The sequence below is a fragment of the Spermophilus citellus genome (assembly GCF_964194105.1).
Source record: "Spermophilus citellus genome assembly, chromosome: 1".
NCBI classification, from domain to species: Eukaryota; Metazoa; Chordata; class Mammalia; order Rodentia; family Sciuridae; genus Spermophilus; species Spermophilus citellus.
This window is the reverse complement of record NC_138182.1, coordinates 191,727,671-191,750,354: the sequence shown is the minus strand read 5'-3', so window position 1 is coordinate 191,750,354 and position 22,684 is coordinate 191,727,671. Positions and strand designations below refer to the sequence as shown.

General features: G+C 39.3%; 1 protein-coding gene across 6 annotated transcripts in view; it reads right to left on the bottom strand.

Annotated features, from left to right (window-relative positions):
- The window catches only part of SIL1 (SIL1 nucleotide exchange factor), a 269,257-nt gene that overhangs the window by 95,791 nt on the left and 150,782 nt on the right, over window positions 1-22,684 (bottom strand). For 5 of the 6 annotated variants that reach the window (XM_081309501.1, XM_081309499.1, XM_081309502.1 and 2 more), the window contains 3 exons: window positions 9,283-9,403; window positions 6,008-6,058; window positions 1,361-1,460 (listed from right to left, as the gene is read on the bottom strand). In XM_081309501.1, the coding sequence (XP_081165627.1) occupies window positions 1,361-1,460; window positions 6,008-6,058; window positions 9,283-9,403 (272 nt within the window). The remainder of the gene's footprint in view (window positions 1-1,360; window positions 1,461-6,007; window positions 6,059-9,282; window positions 9,404-22,684) is intronic. The other variant, XM_081309504.1, reaches the window with a different exon arrangement.

Here is a 22,684-nt window from a genome sequence, read left to right as displayed (position 1 = left end):
GCAAGGGAAGGGTTCTGGGTTGTAATCTCCTTTCACCGGACTCATGCCTATGACAATGGAGAATATGGACACCTCTGCTCTGTGCAACAATTTCTCCAAACATGTTGTAGAAATTTGGATCCTAAACTAACTAGACTGAAATGCTCCCAGCACTGTTTTTGGTTTTGGTCTGTTTTTATTTTTTATTTTTATATATATATATTATAGATTTGTATTTTTTTATTAGTTGCGCATGACAATACAATGATCTTGACATATCATACATTTGAATCAAATGGGGTATAATTTCTCATTTTTCCAAGTGAACAGGTTGTAGAATCACATTGGTTATACAGACACGTATATACATACAGTAATACTAGTGTTTATTTTATTCTGCTGCCCTTCCTATTCCCCCTTCCCCACCCCTCCCCTCACTTCTCTCTACCCAATCTAATGTGACACATTTCTTTTTTTTTCCCCTCACATCATCATACATGTATTTTGTATAATGATGAGGGTCTCTTTCCATCTTCCGTGCAATTACCCTTCTCCCTCCCATTCCCTCCCACCTCTCTTCACTATTTAGTGGTAATCTTCTTCTCATGCTCTTCCTCCCTACACCATTTTGAGTCACCCCCCCCCACCTTATATCAGAGAAGACATTCAGCATTTGTTTTTTAGGGATTGGCTAACTTCACTTAGTATAATCTGCTCTAATGCCATCCATTTCCCTGCAAATGTCATGATCTTGCTATTTTTTAGTGTTGCGCAATATTCCATTGTGTATAAATGACACATTTTTTTTATCCATTCATCTATTAAAGGGCATCTAGGTTGGTTCCACAGTCTAGCTATTGTGAATTATGCTGCTATAAACATTGATGTGGCTGTGTCCCTGTAGTATGCTCTTTTTAGGTCTTTTGGATATAGTCTGAGAAGGGGAATAGCTGGGTCAAATGGTGGTTCTATTCCCAGCTTTCCAAGGAATCTGTTTTTGTTTTAAATAATGAGTTTCTTATTTGTCATTAACAGTTTTTTGGTTTTTTTTTTTTGGTAGTAGGGTTGAACTCAGGGGCACTCAGCCACTGAGCCACATCCCCAGCACTATTTTGTGTTTTATTTAGAGAAAGGGTCTCACTATGTTGCTTAGGGCCTCACTTTTGCTGAGGCTGTCTCTGAACTCAGGATTTTCTTTTCTCAGCCTCCTGAGTCAATGGGATTACAGGGGTGTGCCACAATGCCTGGTGCTCTTCCTATTATTTTTACAACATGATTATTCCGTGTTTAGTGCAAAAACTTTAGAAAACATGTTTCTCTCCTGTGCAAAAACTCAAGGCAATGCTGTAGGCTTACACTAACTGAAAAGAAGATCACATACCTTGTCTTCCTTTGAACTCTCCACCTCTGCTCCCTCCTTGAATTTGGCCAGGGCACTCTTGAGGTCCTGAGATGTATAGGTATTGGTGTTGATGTCCAATCTGTCCAAAGAGAAGATGAGAGTCAGGAGAAAGGTACCACATTCCCCAAGAAAGAAAAAGCTCCTGGCTGTCTGGGCACTCCAAGGTTATTTAGGCCAAGCCAATATTTAGTATATTCTTATACCTTTGCCTTCAGACAGCCAGAGGCCCAAGAGGGTGACTTTCCTTGAGACTAGAGGAGGAAACACACAGCTAAAGACGGGGTTATTTCTTGAAGACAGAGGAAAAGGCACAGGGCAGAGAGAAGCCCACCTTTGACAAAGAGGTTACAGCTGGTAGGCAGAAATGATCCTAGAATGTCTGTGATGCTGCTCTCTGAGCTCAGGCCACAGCAGGGCCTCGTGGCAGGCAGAGGATACAGAGAAAGGGAAGGAGGGCAACAGGGACCCAAGTTCCTCAGAGTATGCTGACTTTAACTGACAAGGCAGTTTGATTTTACAAAAATGATTAGACAGATTCACACCTTAAAAATAACCTTTGAGGCCAGGCATGGTGGCGTACGCCTGTAATACCAGCAGCTCTGGAGGCTGAGACAGGTGGATTTCAGGTTCAAAGCCAGCCTCAGCAACAGTGAGGCGCTAAGCAACTCAGTGAGACCTCATCTCTAAATAAAATACAAAATAGGGCTGGGGATGTGGCTCAGTGGTTGAGTGCCCCTGAGTTCAATCCCTAGTACCACCCCCCCAAAAAAAGAATAATCTTTGAGTCATGAGGAAAAGCAGGAGGTATATATTAATCTCACAGATGAATGGATTTGAGATATTGATGAGTAGAAGAATCAAGGTCGGCCACTTTCCATAGCCTGCCTTCAAGGGGAGAGAGTAATCTCAACATGGCAGCAATCTCAATATTTTAAGAGATTAGAGTGGTATCCTAACAAAGACCCCTGGAGTTGATCCAAGCCACAACCATTTACCTTGATTGGAGAGAAGGCATCAGTGGGAGGAATGGGGAAAGGTTTCACCACCAGCACTCAAGTCAGTTAACAATGGTAATGTGGACAAATGGAAGTGTACATATGGAATGTGCTTGGACATGTCTGGCTATGGCTTGGTTAAGGATAACCCTGCAGATTTCAGAGTGGGGGAGGAAAGGGTTGCTCTCCTATTCTACTTCAAGGGCACAGCAAGTCAGTCTCATAGTCCAAAATCCTAACAGTTCTCAGCTTTCAAGAGAAGGACATGTACTCAGTCAGGGCTCTGCTCATTCAGTTTTGTTTTTGTTTTGTTTTGTTTTTAATATTTTTTAATTGTCAATGGACCTTTATTTTATTTATTTATATGCAGTGCTGAGGTTAGAACCCAGTGCCTCACACATGCTAGGCAAGCACTCTACCACTGATCCACAACTCCAGCCCCTCATTCAGTTTCTGATTCATCCTAAAGACTCTTTAGGTTCTGAGAAAAACTTGTTCTCTAAACCTCAGTCCTTCTAATCTCATTAATTATAGTTAATCACTCCTATTTATTGAATTCTTTACTGTGGGTCAGTAGTTTGTTAGTTAAAAAGTAGTATTTCATTCAAACAGCATAACCTCACAAAGAAGGTAAGAGAATCCTGAATCCCTCTCTTCACAGAGCAACATCCACTGTCAACTGTATGAGGATACCACTGTCCTACCCCACTCCCTACCAGGAGCTAAGGATTCAGGAGCCACAGCTTGAACAGATTATCTCTTCTGCCTCTTCCAAGATTTGGTCAGAACTAATCCTATCTTGCCTTATCTCTGCTGCCTTTAGTGCCCCTCTCCCAGGCCATGCATTATCTCTATCCTCAGACATACAAAGCTCATCCCCAACTACATACATTCACACACTATTGCATCATTACTCTCACTTCATTCTTCACTGAGAAAAATGAAAGTTATCAAAAATTTCCTCATCTTTCCATCATCAGCTCTGCAAACCAACATGCACCTAGATCTATGCTCTCTACTATCCTTAAATTACAATGGATGACAGCGTCCCTGCATCTATTAAACATGTTTTAGATCCCATGTGCCTTCATAAAAGGTTTAACCCTCATGACTATAAGCAATTTCACCCCTCAACTGGATTATTCTCATCAGCATACAGCACTCCTTGACCCGCATAATCTCTTCATATCTTCATGCCATTTCCCTATTCTTATAGGGAAAACCTTAATGAACACATTGTCTATACTCACTATCCCTATCTTCCTGATTTGTATTTACATTGCTATTTGCTCTGACCTGGATTCTGTCTCCACCACACCACTAACACTGTTCATCAAAATTACTAATAATTGGGGCTGGGATTGTGGCTCAGTGGTAGAGTGCTCCCCTAGCACAGGCGGGACTTGGGTTCGATCCTCAGCACCACATAAAAATAAAATAAAAATAAAAGATGTTGTGTCCACTGAAAACTAAAAATAAATATTAAAAAATTCTCTCTCTCTTTAAAAAAAAATTACCAATAATCAATGACCAATCCAATGGTCCCTTCACTAACTTCACATTCCTCAACCACTCAGCAGCATTTGCACAGTGCATCTTTCCCTTCTTAAAGCACTCTTCTTTCCTGGCTTCTCTTACCCCACTCTCCTTGTTCCTTACTCTTTTCTCCAACTCTTCTTATTGTTCCTCTTCTCTCTACCTAAACCCTCCATACGGGAATGCCCCAGAGTTCAGTCCTGAACAATGTTCTCTTCTTCATCTCCAACATGAGATTTTAAATACTGATTTATCAGTAATGCCAATACATCTTTGACCTGAACTTCTCCCCTCTCACAACTGATGTATCTTGGGTCTCAGATGTTTAACAAATACCTCAAATTTACTCAATCTAAAACATAGTTCTTGATTCTTTTCCTCTTTCAACTTTTCTATTTCAATAAATAGCACCTCCAAGCACCCAGTTGCTCAAACCCCCAAATGCGACTTTATTTTGAATATTCTGAACTTCCTTCCTTCCTTCCCTCAACCTCTACATCTAAATCACAAGCAAGTCCTGTTGGCTTCACCTCCAAATTAAATCTCCAAGCTCGCCCACTCTCCATTAAGATACCTTAGGCTAAGCATCATTATGCCTTGTCTGATTTACTGAAATAGTGTCCTCATTGTCTCTGTGCTTCTTCTTTTCTCCACCTTCAATCTCTTCTCCAGACACAAAGTAACTAGAGTTATCCTGCTAAATAATACCACATTAAATCACTCTCATGTCTAAAATCATCCATAGTTTTCTACTACCATTAAAGGTGAATGAAGAATACTCAAATGTTCCTTAACACTCCAAGATCTGGGTGCTGGGGTTGTAGTGCAGCGGTAGAGTGCTCACCTAGCACGCGTGAGGCCCTGGGTTCAATCCTCACCACCACATAAAAACAAATAAATAAAATAAAGATGTTGTGTTCAACTACAACGAAAAATTAATTATTATTTAAAAAAAAACTCAAGATCTGGCTCCCACATCTCTCTCATTCTCATTTCCTAGTAGTTTCCTTTCTTCTCCTACATCATTTTCCTTTTTCTCCAATTTGATAATGCCTTCTCCTTGACAAAGCCAGAATCATTCTTATTGTTCCATGTTCTTGAAGTGTTCTGACCCCTAAACTTATAAACTTAACCCTCTGCAGGGATAAATCCTCCTCATCCTTTGTATCTCAGTTCAAATAGCTTGATGAGGGCTTTTCAACCTTCCTGTGTAAAGTGCTCTCCCCCAGGAACTCATCACCTTCTCCATTTCTTCCCTAGCACATTTTTTTTTCTTTTTTCAATCTCTAATTATCTTACTTGTGTGTGTATTTACCTGGGTTTTTTGCCTGCCAGTTTCCATAAGGCTGGCATCTTGTCTGTTTTGTGACTACCACATCCCCAATGATGGGTGCACAGGTACTCTGTAGGTCTTTTGTGAAAAGAATGAAGGAAGGAAATAAATAGCTCTGTCTTTGGCCCACCCCTTTAACTACGATACCATACCGTCCATGACATATAGTTAACCCAAGATAGTACAACATGAATGTAGTTTGTCCCTCAGCCCTCTAACATAGGAGGAAGATTCAAAGAAGCTATTTTTTCCAGGGCAAGAAGATATTCTATAAAGATATTAGCAGGGATATGTACAAAAACCAGCTTAAAGTATAAAAAGCAATAGGAGCCAAATATGTACAGAAGTTAGGCAGGACCAAGAGAATCCAGAGTCTCTCCAGGCCTTACAGCCCACAGGCATCATAGTGCAGATGCAATGAATTAGGCTTAACAGACCTCCCTAACTCCCTCCAATCCAGTAGTGCTGAACAAGTCCATCTACCTCCAGGCCAATCGTGCTTAACTCTGTGGGTTTACCAACATCAATCTGATGGAAACTTCTCCAAAACAGAACAAGCAGGTAAGCAAAATACTATACCAATTCAGGATACTGGCCTCCACCTCTGAGCCTCTGTTCCTGTCCCAGTGTTCAAGAGCCAGGAAGACACTATGAAGTGGAACTGGAAGAACACAGGATGAGACTCATCCAGAAGGAAGAAGTCATCACCACATGCAAACAGAGTCACTGAATGCACAGCACCAAACGTCCACACCACAATACCTTGTCAATGCCTTTGGGCTTCTGTTCAGACAGGTTTGCCACTGACTATAACTGCTGAGAAGAAAGAGGAAATAACCAGCATATCCTGAAGGTCATTCTAGAGCAGAGCCTTCAGAAACATTCCAAAGGAGAAAAATTAAGAGGTAGAAATGGGAATAAATATTTCTCTCTTATGCTGTGTCTCTATGGATCACATGGATGGCTGTGCTTTCTCCTCATCCACTTTTTTTTTTTTTTTTTTGTAAGTACTGGGAATGGGGACTGGAGTTGTGGCTCAGTGGTAGAGTGCTTGCATAGCACACGTGAGGCACTGGGTTCAATCAATCCTCAGCACCACATAAAAATAAAATAAAGGTGTTGTGCCCACCTACAACAAAAAAAAATTTTTTAAAAGAAGGTACTGGGATTGAACCAGCACTCTACCACTGAGCTACATCTCAGCCATTTTTTTATTTTGAAACAGTTCTCCCTAAATTGTCCAGTCTGGTCTTGTTTTGGCAATCTTCCTGCCTTAGCTTCCCAAGCAGCTGGGATTATAGGCATGCACCCACCATTCCACCCAGCTGTGCTTTCTAGTCTTAAAAAAATGGACAACAGATAAAGCAACCAGTGTCCATACTGATGATCTACGGTCAGGTAGTAGAAAAGTAACTTCCCATGGCAGAAAAATCAACAAGTAAAAAGCTCCATATGCATCAAGTTCCAAACTCAGTATAATTAAACCAAGGAAAAAATAAGAAAAAAAAACCCCACTTATATTAGATGTGAGAAAAGACTTCCTTAAAAGTACTATTAGATGTTGAAATATATGTGTGTAGGGAATGAAGAAAGGTTGGCAGGGACCACAATAATATTTGATTATTTTTATACAGTTGTGAGAAAGAAGTAATTGTATGACCAGTGGTGACCTGGATCACTCCAGGTGTTATGATTTAGATGAGGTTTCCATAAGGCTGGCATCTTGTCTGATTTGTGACTACCACATCCCAATGATGGGTATGTGAGAGAAAATAAAAGCTCATGTGTGAGAAAATAAAGGTATGTCCAGATATAAATGATTAGATTATAAAACTATGACTTAACCAGAGGATAAATCCATTTGTTGGATTAATAATCTGAATGGATTACTGGGTATTAACTATAGGCACGTAGGATATGGCTAGAGAAAGGAAGTAGTCACTGGGGGCATGCCTTGGGGATTATATTACCCCTGGCTCCTTGCACTTAAAAAGCGCTGACTAAAACATTCTTCTAATTTGTTCTTTTCAGAACAAACTTAGTCACAAAACTGACTAAAACACCGGGACCCTGTTTCCTGGTTGTCAAGAATTGAACTGCTTTCCTCCACCACACCCTTCCACCATGATGTTTTGCCTCACTTCTGGCCCAGAGCTATGAAGTCAGCAGACCATGGACTGAAAGTATGAAACCATGAGCCAAAATAAACTTTTTCTCCTTGTTATTGTTTAGATGTGATGTCCCCCAAAAGTTCACCTGTGAGACAATGCAAGGTTTGGAGGAGAAATTATTAGGCTATAGCCTTAACATAATCAGTGAACTAATCCCTAATGGGATTAACTAAATGGTAACTAGAAGCAGGTGGGTTGTAGCTGGAGCAAGTGGTTCATTGGGGGCATGGCTATGGAATACATATTTTGTATCTGGAGAGTGGAGTCTCTCTCTCTCTCTGCTCTTTGATCATCATGTGTGTTGCTTCCCTATGCCACACTCTTCTGCCATGTTGTTCAGCCTCGCTGCAGGCCCCAAGGAATAAAACCATGCCTGTCCATGAACTGAGACCTCTGAAACTATGAGACCCTAAATAAACTTTTTCTCCTCTACAGTTGTTCTGGTCAGGTCTTTCAGTCACAGTAGTGAAAAAGCTGACTAAAACATTCCTTTAATTTGTTCTTATCAGAACAAACAGTCACAAAACTGACTAAAACACCAGGTATGGACCCATTTTCAGAGACTGGGAAAAAGGAAAGACCCTTCCTAGTTTGGGGTGAACTAGAAGGAAAACAAATACCTCTATCTCAACAAAAAGCAGAATTTTCTAACAGTGAAAACTGCCCAAATCTCATTAATACAAATGGACTGCCTGAATGACCTTTTTGTCAGGTATGTCAAAGAAAAGACTCAGGTAAGAATTGGGCCTCTAAGGTCCCTTTCTGATTCACATTTAACTGTAAAATTTGTTTAAATAATAAAAATCTCAGGAATGAGTTGAGCCCACGTAATCCATGATTAATAACTCCCACTATTTACAGTGTTTCAGAACAGGGGTCCACAAACTATTTGTAACAACCAGGTAATACTGTAGGCTTTGTAAGCTGTCTGTCCCAACTGCTCAACTGTCACTGTAGCAAGAAAATAGCAGACTACATGTAAATGAATGAATATGGCTATATTCCAATACTTATGGACATTGAAATCTGAATTTCACATAATTTTCATGAGTCATGAAATACTATTCTTCTTTTGATGTTTTCCCAACAATTAAAATATATAAAAGCTAACTTAGCATATAGATCATACCAAACAGACAGCAGTCCCAATTAGACCCAAAGGCCATAATTTGCTAGTCCCTGCATTTGAGACTTCACGGCTGGTGTTTATACTGAGCTTCTGAACTGCATAATTCTGGCAATGGCTGTCATCCCATGCCTTAACCTCCTTCTCCCTCATTCAGGAAATACCAAGCAAAGAAAACTTGTTAATTCAAGGCAATGAGGAGACAAATAGAGACTATTAATTCTCTAAAATAAAATAACCTGAACTGGTTATTAAAAAGTAAGGCAATCTCTAACCATTGAAGAATATAGTAGCTTCTACTTGTATACTATTAGAAAGCCTATTTTAATACTGACTAACAAGAGGAAAAGTTAGTCTGAATTAAAGACTATTTAAAATGCAATTTTATTGTTCACCAAGGAAGTATTACTGCAAAGAAGAAGGCCTAACAGGCCTGTTTTAATGAATAGATGACTCATCTGTAATCAGCACATTAATTGTTGGGATTCAAATGGGTGCTCTTAAAGTACTGGGAAAAATAGTTTTCTTTTTAAAGCAGGTTAAGCATTCCCTCTATAGCCTTTTTTAAAGTATCAATTTGCTTTGCAAACTGTATTCTTCCAAAGACTGTACTGGTAAACTTCACAAATTCTATGCAAATAAATAAATAAATAAATGCCACACGAATTTGGGCAACACTTTCCATATTTCAAAATCAATACTATCATTTAGCCTCTCAAATTTTAGGGTCAACACTGTACCTTCTGCCTCTTTTCAACCCTTTCAAATTATTTCGGAACTTGTCTTCATATTGGAGTTTCACTTCTCTTGCCCCAGTCTGAAGATTCAGCCGCACATGGGATCCTGCAGGAACAGCCTGACCTAAAAGCCAAGAAGAGAAAAGGTTTTTAAGGTCTAGAGTCCAAGGAGGGACTCCAGGATAGACTGGCTAGCTAGCAAGCCAATAGAACTTACTAGTTTATGAAGACCATACTGCTATGTTCAGTAATCTCTTTCAGGAAGCCTTCTCTTTCCCTCTAACCCACCCACCCCACATGTACTCCTTTTGCTAATCTATAAAGAAATCCGGCCGAGGCAAGGAGAGCCAGAGGTTATACACTTTAATCTAAAGGCCAATATTTTCTCATTAGAACTGCCTATTTGAGCTACTCTATATTTTCTTCAAATTAATTTGAAGAAATTAATAAGCTTTTTTGTTACATGCAGCAGGTGAATGAATGGTGGATATCTACTCATCCCTGAGGACATGGCTACATAATTGTTTTCTCCAAGACAGTCTTCCTGCCCCTCCCCCAAAAGTCCCAAAGAGCCCCAGACAGCCTGCCATCCCAGCAAGCTTTCCACCTCACCACCCTCATCCATTTAACCAGGCTCCTTCTTATGAGCACGGGGACTGTATCTCCTCCTTTTGGATTTCCCTAGTCCTTATGCCAAGCTTGGCACATAAAATTTGTGGCTCATAACATCTATGAGATGGAAGAAGAAAGCAACTGGGAATGCAGGAAAACACAGCAAGCCAAGGAATCAGGGAGTAGAACCAAGAGAATTGAAAAACCCACTCCCACCTATCTCAGAGGAGCTGATCCATTAGCTGGGAAAACAAGTTTTGTGAGAATGAATGGACTATTCACATGCACTGCACAAAACTACCAGAGTAAAGGATATTTACCAGGTAACTACTATACACCAGGCTACTGTGGTGGGTTTTAGGAATACAAAGATGAATGTTAATGTCTACCAGGACAGAGCATTTCAAGGAAAGGGCTTTTCAGGAGACAAGAAATGTGAAGCAAAGATGGTGCTTCTCTCACCTGGACTTTGACTCTGCTTTCTCGTCCCAGACGGTACTGCCTTGCTTAATTCAAGGGAAACTCATAGTACAAGTTGTCTCAGAATAATCAGGTAAACCCTGAGTATAAGAGGGCAAGGAAGTAGCAAGAATTCCTTTTCGCAATTCTGGCAGGATCATATTGAACTCTGAATTACTCCAGCCACTCTGCTGCCAAACAAGGAGCCAAGGAAAAAGCACGCCAAGACATACTGCTTCTCTTCTGCTGCCCTACTTCAGTAGGGAGCTGCTGTGTCTTTGGCTAAAGTACACAGCAACCTATAGTTCCTAAGGGTTTATGCATAATGATCTCCCTCTAACCTCAGCCAAAGTATTTTAAGAATTCAAAAACAAAAACAAACACAAAACGTGTTCATGGTACAGTGAGAGAACCATTCTCTGGGTTGGCTTTCTGATAAGGTTAAGTTGGGGGTCAAATGAGGCAAAAAGACCTAGACTGAGGGAAAATGGAATTTCAAATGGAGGGAGCAACAAGTGTAAAAGTTCTGACACGGAAACCTGTAGGCTACTAGAGTGGAGGAGCAGACCAGGCTGGCAGGACTGTGGGGGCTTCTGGCTTAGTATACCGTCAGGAATCCTAGGCTTCTTTCCTGGGATGGGAAAATAAAACTAATGTTTGAGGACAATGGTTCTCATTAATCCATTTGATGGATTAATAATTTGAATGGACTGCTGGGTAATAACTATAGGCAAGTGGGGGGTGGCTAGAGGAACTTGGGAGCATGCCCTTGGGGTTTATATCAACCCTGGTTCCTGAACTCAAGCTTTCTCTTTGCTTCTTGGCTGTCATAAACTGAGCAGCTTTCCTCCACCATGTCCTTTTGCCATGATGTTCTGCCTCACCTTGAGCCCAGAGTAATGAAGCCGGCCTTCTATGGAACAAGACCAGGAGCCCCCAAATAAACTTTTTCTCCTCTATAATTGTTCTGGTTGGGTCCTTTAGTCACAATAGTGAAACAGCTGACTAAAACACTCCTACAAGAGAGCCATTTCACCAGCTGTTTCTTTTGCCCAGAATATTCTTTCTAACCTCAGCCTCCATCTCCTCACTATCTCTAATACCAACTAAGGGTCACTTCCTCTAAGAAGCATCTTCTGTTCCCTGGGATCAGATCTATCTGCCCCAAAGGCTTATGCAGCACCATGAACCTCTCTCCTCTCTATAGCACTTAGTACAAGCATTAGTTATAGTTTTCTATAGGTTAAATACTCATTATTTTTCCTGTAAGGATTGTCATATGGCCTAACATATAGTGAACTGTCAATAATTATTTGTTGAGTAAACATTTTTAAATGAAAAAGAGGACATCCTGGATGATCTACAAGTGTATAAAAAGATCAATAAGGATTTTCACTAGGGCATGTAGATTCATAATAATTAGTTGTGTTAACAGCTATTTTTAGCAGTAATAGTACTACTACTACTACTACTACTACTAATAATAATAATAATAATAGCAGTGTCAGGAGGGAGGAGGGCAGGAAAAGAGTAAATATTGGGGAATGACATTAGCCAAATTAAACTATTATATTGTGTGCAAGTACAAATCTGTAACAACAAATCCCACCATTATGTACAACTATAATGCACCAATAAAAAATGTGGAAAAAAAGGAAATAAAAAGTTTAATAGTTATGCTGGGCTGTCTATTAAAAATAATAACAATAAATGCAGTGTCTTGAATTTTCTGATTTTGATCAAGAATAGAAATAGATGAATACACAGAAATAATAGAGAACATGAGTATAGAAGCTTCAGATATGACAGGTTAGACCTTGCTAAGATGGCCAAAGAAGACAGGAAAATCTTATGTAAATCTATTTTATTTGGAGAGAATTTCCAAAATTGCCACCCCAGGAGCAAGCACAGTAACATTAACTCAAAACACAGGTTATGCTCGTTTAAAATGTAAAACCAGTCATGGCAGAAGCAACAGAAAATGTAGTATTTAAAGGTTTCTACCCCATTTGGAAAAAGGCCAAGTTAGAGAGTGTTATCTGATCTGCATCATTTAACTTCTGTGGCAAAAGAAAAAAGTACCAGAAAGAATATTGAGAAAGAGCAAGACAGAGGCATAGAGAAATCGTGTGTGCGCGCGTGCGTGTGTCAGGAGCCAGATATGGGAGGCAAGGGAATAAATAGGCAGAAAATAAAATTGGGATCCAGAAAGGCAGACGGGCCTGAAAAGCCTACACTGGCAGTCCCTCAACTACTCTTTTTTTTTTTCCCCTCCATAGAAAACCTTCTTGTTTATTTGATTAAACAAAAATAAAATAAGCTGCATAGGAACAATTTTAAAGTCCAAAGCGACACCAACTTTGTTTTAAGGCTGTAGTAGCTAATACTGCATCTCCTTGCTACCTTCTCCGGCCTTCTCTGTGGACCAAAGCGATACATTCAGAAGCCTGTAAGCTAACATAGGAGTTTTTGAACACTTTTCCATTGGTTCTTCATCTGCTCATTGCCTGTCATGCCTCAGCCTGCAACATTAACATTTAAGATTTAAAAGTAAAAACCAAAGGGGGGAAGAGGGGGAAATACAAACAAAGAAAAACCCACTTTTGCCTACTAAAGGTTTTGGGGAAATCTTGATTTCCCCATCCATCCACCAAAATGATGGAGTCGGCATTCCCAAGGCCAAGACCACTTAAAAAGAGGCAAAAGGCAGTTGGCACCCCACAAGGGCCGACAGTCTGCTTTGTGCAGCCAGAAAAGTTATTGTGGTGGTGCGTATTTCTCCTATCAGTTTGCCTGGAACAAATAATAAAAATTAGAGGTTTAATGTAGTCAGTATGACTAACACCGGGCATAAGATCTGTGTTAGAATCCCCCAATCCTGCATTTACTTTTCCTTTAAAAAAAATAAAAAATAAATAAAAAACTCAACTGAGACACATATTCTATACAAAAAAAAAAAAAAAAAAAATTAAAGCATTTTGCTGACCAGGCATGATATCTAATGAACAGTATTAAACAAGATTTATTTTAAAAAAATACTAACAACCCTCCCACCCAACTGACTATACCTATCATGCTAATTTAAAACATCCCTTTACCCACCCACCCTCATCTGCATTGACTTTAGGGGAAAAGGGGGGGGGGAGAGCTCTTACCACCCTAAACACAAGAAAACCCCCTAAATGTGAAAAACTCTTCCTCTGAAGACAACTACACAAACTGCTGGAAACATAAAGAACTATTACAGAGCTGGTTATTTAAAGAAAGTAAACACTTTGCTAGACACACCAACATTCAGCCAGTGTGCTCTGAGATAGCCTTAAGAAAAAAATATTACCTGAGCTGTAAGTTAACACAATCATTAAGAGGAGGTCTAAGACCGTGTGGATACACAAAACTTTTAGAACCATTGTTGGTTAAATGATGATGGAGAACATCCCACCAGGCTGGCTTGTTAACCCGTAAGATCAGTTTGTTTGTTTTTTAAATAGACATTATTGAGGTATTTCTTCACCGTGATATTTACAAACCCAACTCTCATTATTACAGTGGTGTCAGGACCCTCTCTTCCCACTGAACCAAAAATCAAACAGGGAAGAGGAGGGGCAGAAGGTCAATACAGTATATCCTGATAATGTGCTTCTCAAATTTATTAAGTATTTAACAAACAAGTAAAGGGGGAGGGGGGGGGGACCCGTCCACATGTTTCCCTTTGGTAGGAAAAAAAAATTAAAACACAAAACAAAAGGACAACACACACTTCGTCTGTCACTGCTCAAAAGCAACAGTGATTGCTGAGAGGTCATGGCCATGGACATCCTACTGGGTTCAGAAAGGTACAGTTACAATCATGAAGTCAAAAGGATTTTCATTCCCTTCAAATGTGTGATGTTTCCAACTAGACTTCAAATTTCCCCCTAAAAGGGTATATCTGCAGACATTGGAATACAGAGATAAAACATTTTTTCTCTTGAAGAGAAAGAGAGACCTAAGGTCTTTATTTCTAATTCCTCCTAAATCCTCCAGTAGATCAGATTAACCAGTAGTTTCATAATACTGAACAACATAACATGGTAAAGGTATATCTCACACACACACACACACACACACACACACACACACACATTTCTTTTTCAGAGGGGGGAAGTCTGATTGGTGAGAACTACTTGGGTTTATGACTGCGTTTACCTGACGTCTCTTTCTTTTAAAGGTCAATCTGGCGTTTCTCCTGAAGAATCCAGGTCTAGATTTATGAAAACATTTCTTACAGAGGTAGGTAGCTTCCCACTTCCACCCACTCCCCACTGGATTAATAATACTCTTCTTTCCAAAACCATCATTTGCTAACATGAGGTAGATGACTTTTGCCAAAAGTGAGGTAGAAACTAAATGAAAGGAGTTAGGATGCCAGAGAAACCCTCAGAGCCTGACTACTGACTCTTTTGAGAGCACATCCTATGGCTGAGTATCCCATCCTGCTGACATTCTGTCCACAATAAATAAGGCTACCTCATGCTTGAGTTTTGACACCTACTGGAACTATCATCAACTTCAATCACAGGCCAGGACCCAGATAACAACTGCTTTTCCAGGGGAAGAAAAATTGGTGGCAGATTGCATCACTGTCTCCAAATTTCTTTTGTTTTGTTTTTTTCCCTTTCCCCTCACTTCCTCTTATAATATGTAATTTTGTATAACAATGAGGGTCTCCTTCCATTTCCATGCAATTTCCCTTCTCTCTCCCTTTCCCTCCCACCTCTCATCCCAGTTTAATGGTAATCTTCTTCTCATGCTCTTCTTCCCTGCTCTGTTCTGAGTTGCCCTCCTTATATCAAAGAAGACATTTGGCATTTGTTTTTTAGGGATTGGCTAGCTTCACTTAGCATAATCTGCTCTAATGTCATCCATTTCCCTGCAAATGCCATGATTTGTCATTTTTAGTGCTGAGTAATACTCCATTGTGTATAAATGCCACATTTTTTTTTATCCATTCATCTATTGAAGGGCATCTAGGTTGGTTCCACAGTCTAGCTTTTGTGAATTGTGCTTGTCTCCAAATTTCTTATTCTCTACTTATCATACTGTTTGCTACATGCCCTTGAAGTTCCTCATACTAGTGGTACAGGGTACTTTCCTACCTCTTGACTTTAGATTTGGCTTGTGAGGTGTTTTGGCCAGTGGGATACTACCAAAAGTGCCACAAAGAGGTTTTTGAAATGTGCTTTTGTAGTTGATTTGTGTCTTGGGATTCTGTCATCACCATGAGAAAAAGTTGCTAGACTTCTGGTCCAAGAAGAATGGGAGACTCATGAAGCAGACCGGACCTAAACTACTGTTTAAAGCTAAGCCCCACTAAGCCCAACCATGATCAGGCCAAGTTTAGCTGATCTGCAGATACATGAATAAGAATAAATGGATTTCTTTTTAAATTTTTCACTTTGAATTATGTTTGAACTTACACCAAGTTTGCAGAAATGGTAGAGTTTCCAAACACTCCTTCCTAACGTTAACATCTTACATAACTATTGTATAATGAACAATATCTATAGCCTTTTCAAACCTTACCAGTGTTTCCACTGTCCTTTTTTTGTTCCCAGATCCCACATGGCCTATTCTCCTGGTCTCCTATATGCTGCAACAGTTTTTCAGTCTTTACTTGTCATCTATTACCTTGGCATCCCTGAGGAATACTGATCAGTTTATTCAGGATTGTCTGATATCTTTTCATGATCAAACTAAGGCCATAAACCCCTGTTACAGGCACCACAAAGATGCCATGTCCTTCTCAATGCATCATATCACAGGATTTGTGATTTCAATATGTCTTATTACTGATGATTCCAGCCTAGATTGACAAATCAAAGTAATCTCTACCATGCTTTTCTACTATTGTAAACAAAAATCACAGGAAACTGTCAAACTGTGAAAAAATTAAAAAGTTAAACATGAACATAGAGTTAGTATGTGAATGCAGAAATTCTATACCTAGATGTATATCCAAAAAAACCAAAAACATGTTCACACAAAAACTTATAAATAATACAGCTGTGAGCATTATAATCTGTTAAAATATAGAAATGACCTAAATATCCATCAATTTATAAACAAATAAATAAACACAAAAACTTATAAATAATACAGCTGTGAGCATTATAATCTGTTAAAATATAGAAATGACCTAAATATCCATCAATTTATAAACAAATAAATAAAATGTGATCTATCCACACAATGAAATACTATGTCACCATTTAAAGAAGTGAAAAAATACTGACACATCCTATAACACAGATGAACCTTAAAAATATTAGGCTAAGTGAAAGACACACCAAAAAGCCACATTCATATAGTTCCTTTTATATGCCTTTTCCAACATAGCAAATCCATAGAGACAGATTACTGACCATCAAGGGGAAGGGAAAGGGGAAGAAAGGAATGGGGAGTATTAAGGTTATGGGTATATTTGGGGGATGATAAAAATGTTCTAGAATTAGATATTGGTGCACCACAAGGTGAAGTTACTAAAAACAAAACACTGAATTATTTTTAAAATTTGGGGAAATACTTTGATTACACAAATCCCTACAAATCGTTATATAATGTTAGGGGAGATCATCTGCAATTACTATTAGAGTAGTTACTTAATGGTGATCTTTTACTTCCTATTCCCCTCCTTCCTTAGACATTTATTAATGGGATTTTCACTGAAAGGAAAAATGGTAACTTTAAACGGTGGAAACAACTTAGATGCCCTTCAGCATATGAATGGATTAAAAAAATGTGGCATATATACACAATGGAGTTTTACTCAGCAATAAAAGAATAAAATCATGGCATTTTCAGGTAAATGGATGGTGTTGGAGAAGATATGCTAAGTGAAATCAGCCAGTCCCCCAAAACAAATACCAAGTGTTTTCTCTGATACAAGGAGGCTGATTCATAGTGGGGTAGGGACAGGGAGCTTGGGAGGAATAGGCAAACTCTAGATAGGGCAGAGGGGTGGGAGGAAAAGGGAAGGGGCAGGGGATTAGCAAGGATGGTGGAATTTGATGGACATCATTATCCAAAGTACATGTTGGTGTCAACATACTTTATATACAACCAGAGATATGAAAAAATTTTGCTGTATATGTGTAATAAGAATTGTAATGCATTCCACTGTCATTTATTTTTTAAAAAATCAATTAAAAATTATTTAAGAAAAAAATATCACTTTGTAAAAAATAAATGATGGAATAAATAGGAGTTGGAACATGGCAGGCGGAGGGAGCAATCTTGTGACCTCCTCAGCTACGCTGGCAAAGAGAGACTTCAGAACAACTGGATGCTGTCTGCTCAGGAACGTCCAGCAACGCTGGGCTGAGGTGGTACCTAAGCGAGCAGTTTGAGCTTCTCAGAGGCCACAGCACGCTGGGGTGCGGGTAAATCCAGACCACTCCGTGCGGAGTTACTGGCTGGTTGATTTGCCACCCGCCTCAGACTGGTCTCAACTCGGCGCTACAGAGACCCTCGAGCAGAGTAGAGAAACAAAACTTCGGAGCTTGGAGGATCTTTTGAGGTGGTGCCAACCAAGCCTCCATGCACCACTGGATCGAGAGCGGAGGTAGGATTTAGGAGAGACAACCAGACCCACCCTTCCCATCACACATCCCGGCAAGGAAACCGGCGTCCACCATGGCAGAGAAGTGACGCCATCAGAGTTCCGCAGATGGAACGCTGCTCAGCGACATTGGCGACCACAGGTGTGTGACCCTCAGCCCTCCCTCCCCATACAGCTGGGAAATCTCAAAAATCTCTCCCCAGCTCTCTGTGGGCATAATTATCAGAGCGGAGGGAATCAGGAGGGGCACATGACCTCCATCTCCCCCTCCCACCAGCAGTGTCAGCCAAGGCCTTTTTCTGCCAGCTCCCGGGGGAGTGGCTACCGTAGGGAATCAGGCAAAATAAGCTGATGGCCCCCAGCCCCATGCTCCACAACATCGGGGTCTGGGTGAATGGCAAACAGAGAGCGTGCACTGTCAAGAGAACAGGGCACCCAGGGGGCTATAGGCCCTGGAGTGTAGCTAGATCTGTGGAGAACGCCACCGGTGAGTGGGGCCTGGCTGGCAGGAGAACCGGGGGAAGGGCCCTGGGCCACCGACCAGGATTTGTGAGCCTCCCAGCTGGGGAGGAGGAGCCTTATCACAGGGATTGTTTCCTGCGTCTTGAGGGCAGAAGCTTGGCCCGGAGGGCACAGCTCCACCTACTGGAAGAGAAGATAATCGAACTCTTAAGACTGCATTTTTTTTCAATTTTTTCCCCTTTTCTTTTATTCTTCCTATTTTTCTTTCTCTCTCTCTCTCTCTCTTTAGTGACTTCTTCCTTCCCCTACCTATCCTCCCAAGCATTACGACTTCAACTATGTGTAATTTACTAAATGCATATAGATGAATGTTCCCAGGCGGTCTACAGTACTCCCAAGTCCCTAGCTACCCCCAAATACTCTGTTCCATTCTCCTGTTAATATCCCCCTTCAGTAGAGCAATCTTCCAAGGTTGCTAAGATATACCAACCCCCATACCATCTCATCACCCGACCCAAACATAAAGTCCTAAGACCAAACCTCAAGTCGCTATTCGCCATCAGAATCCATATGTCATTTATGAAATGAATGAATTTGCTTTAAAGTACAATAAAACCCAACATCTCTACATAGTCTCCCATCACAAAGGAGAGATCCTGAAGATATACAAAACCAAAACAAATTTATAGGAGTAAGTAGTAACAAAGCAGAGCCAGAAAGTAACGCGAGCATCATGAAAAAAAAAAAAAAAACAAGGAAAAAAAGGATTACAAACAATGCAGGACAGCCCAAATCTACAAGAGAACCTAAAGGCATCAGGAAAATGGTCAGATAAAGAACTCAAGGCATACCTGACTCAGATGGAATGGAATCTTAAAGAGGTTATTAGACAGCAAATGCAAACAATGAAAGAACACCTCAACAACAAACTACATAAACAAATTCAAGAAGCAAATCAACAATTCTACTGGGAGACAGAGGTTATTAAAAAAATCAAACAATAATCCTAGAAATGAAGGAAACTATAAACCAAATTAAAAACTCAAATGAGAGTATTATAGTAGAGTAGGTCAAATAGAAGTCAAAACATCAGACAATGAAGACAAAATATATCATCTCGAATAGAGTCTAGTCAACTCAGAAAGGCTGGTAAGAAATCATGAGCAAAACATACAAGAGATATGGAATATCATAAAAAAAACAAACTTAAGAGTCATTGGGATAGAGGAAGGTACAGAGGTCCAAACCAAAGGAATGAGCAATCTGTTGAATGAAATAATTTTAGAAAACTTTCCATACATGAAAAATGAAACGGATATCCAAATCCTAGAAGCCTACAGTACACCGAACACACAGAACCACAATAGACCAACTCCAAGACACATTATTATGAAGATATCCAACATACAGAAAAAGGAGAGAATATTAAAAGCTACAAGAGAAAGGAGGCAGATTACATTCAGGGGTAAACCAATTAGGTTAACAGCTGATTTCTCATCACAGACACTGAAAGTGAAAAGATCCTGGAACAACATATTTCAAATGCTGAAAGATAATGGGTGCCAACCAAGAATATTGTATCCAGCAAAATGAAGCTGTCACGTTTGACAACAAAATAAAAATCTTTCACAATAAACAAAAGTTAAAAGAATTCGCAGCCAGAAAACCAGCACTGCAAAGCATTTTGGGCAAAACAATACACGAAGAGGAAATGAAAAACAATAACCAAAACCAACAGTGGGAAGTACCTCAGTAAAGGGGGGGGGGCTAATCAAAGAGGGAAAAACAAACCAAATTAAAAATAAATGAATAAACAAACAAACAAACATGACCAGAAGTACAAACCATATATCAATAGTAACCCTAAATGTTAATGGTTTAAACTCACCAATAAAGCAACATAGGCTGGTAACCTGGATAAAAAAAACAGATCCAACAATATGCTGCCTTCAGGAGACTCATCTGATAGGAAAAGACATGCACAGGCTGAAGGTGAAAGGTTGGGAAAAATCATACCACTCACATGGTCCTCAGAAGCAAGCAGGGTTGGCCATCCTCATATCAAATAAAATCGACTTCAAGCCTAAGTTAATCAAAAGGGATAAAGAAGGACACTATATACTGTTAAAGGGAACCATTCACCAACAAGACATAATAATTATCAATATTTATGCACCAAACAATGGTGCTGCTACATTCATAAAACAAACTCTCCTCAAGTTCAAAAGTCAAATAGACCACAACACAATAATTATGGGTGACTTCAACACACCTCTCTCACCATTGGACAGATCTTCCAAACAAAAGTTGAATAAAGAAACTAAAGAACTCAATAACACAATTAATAACCTAGACTTAACTGACATATAGAATATATCAACCATCATCAAGCGGATATACTTTTTTCTCAGCAGCACATGGATCCTTCTCAAAAATAGACAATATATTATGCCATAAGGCAACTCTTAGAAATTACAAACATGTGGAGATAATACCATACATCTTATCTGATCATAATGGAATGAAACTGAAAATCAACGATAAAAGAAGGAAGGAAAAATCCTACATTACTTGGAGAATGAACAATATGTTACTGAATGATCAATGGGTTACAGAAGACATAAAGGAGGAAATCAAAAAATTCTTAGAGATAAATGAAAATACAGACACAACATATCTAAATCTATGGGACACAATGAAAGCAGTTCTAAGAGGAAAATTCATTGCTTGGAGTTCATTCCTCAAAAAAAGAAAAAACCAACAAATAAGTGATCTCACACTTCATCTCAAAACCCTAGAAAAAGAAGAGCAAAACAACAGCAAATGTAGTAGAAGGCAAGAAATAATTAAAAGAAGAGCTAAAATCAATGAAACTGAAACAAAAGAAACAAGTGAAAAAATTAACAAAACTAAAAGTTGGTTCTTTGAAAAAATAAATATGATCGACAGATCCTTAGCAATGCTAACAAAGAGAAGAGAGAGAACTCAAATTACTAGCATATGGGATGGAAAAGGCAATATCACAACAGACGACACAAAAATACAGAAGATAATTAGAAATTATTTTCAAACCTTATATTCCAATAAAATAGAAGATAGTGAAGACATCGATAAATTTCTTAAGTCATATGATTTGCCCAGATTGAGTCAGGAGGATACACACAACTTAAACAGATCAATATCAATGGAGGAAATAGAAGAAGCCTTCAAAAGACTACCAACCAAGAAAAGCCCAGGACCGGATGGGTATACAGCGGAGTTTTACAAAACCTTTAAAGAAGAATTGATACCAATACTTTTCAAGTTATTTCAGGAAATAGAAAAAAAGGGAGCTCTTCCAAATTCATTCTATGAGGCCAACATCATCCTGATTCCGAAACCAGACAAAGACACCTCAAAGAAAGAAATCTATAGACCAATATCTCTAATGAACCTAGATGCAAAAATTCTCAATAAAATTCTGGCGAATCGGATACAAAAACACATCAAAAAGATTGTACACCATGATCAAGTAGGATTCACCCCTGGGATGGAAGGCTGGTTCAATATACAGAAATCAATAAATGTCATTCACCACATCAATAGACTTAAAGATAAGAACCATATGATCATCTCACTAGACACAGAAAAAGCATTCGACAAAGTACAGCATCCCTTTATGTTCAAAACACTAGAAAAACTAGGGATAACAGGAACTTACCTCAACATTGTAAAAGCTATCTATGCTAAGCCTCAGGCTAGCATCATTCTGAATGGAGAAAAATTGAAGGCATTCCCTCTAAAATCTGGAACAACACAAGGATGCCCTCTATCACCACTTCTATTCAATATAGTTCTCGAAACACTGGCCAGAGCAATTAGACAGATGAAAGAAATTAAAGGCATAAAGATAGGAAAAGAAGAACTTAAATTAGCACTATTTGCAGGAGACATGATCCTATACCTAGCAGACCTAAAAGGTTCTACCAAAAAACTTCTAGAGCTAGTAAATGAATTCAGAAAAGTGGCAGGATATAAAATCAACACACATAAATCAAAGGCATTCCTTTATATCAGTGACAAATCCTCTGAAATGGAAATAAGGACAACCACCCCATTCACAATATCCTCAAAAAAAAAAAATACTTGGGAATCAACCTAACAAAAGAGGTGAAAGATTTATACAATGAAAACTACAGAACCCTAAAGAGAGAACTAGAAGACCTTAGAAGATGGAAAGATATACCTTGTTCATGGATAGGCTGAACTAACATCATTAAAATGGCGATATTA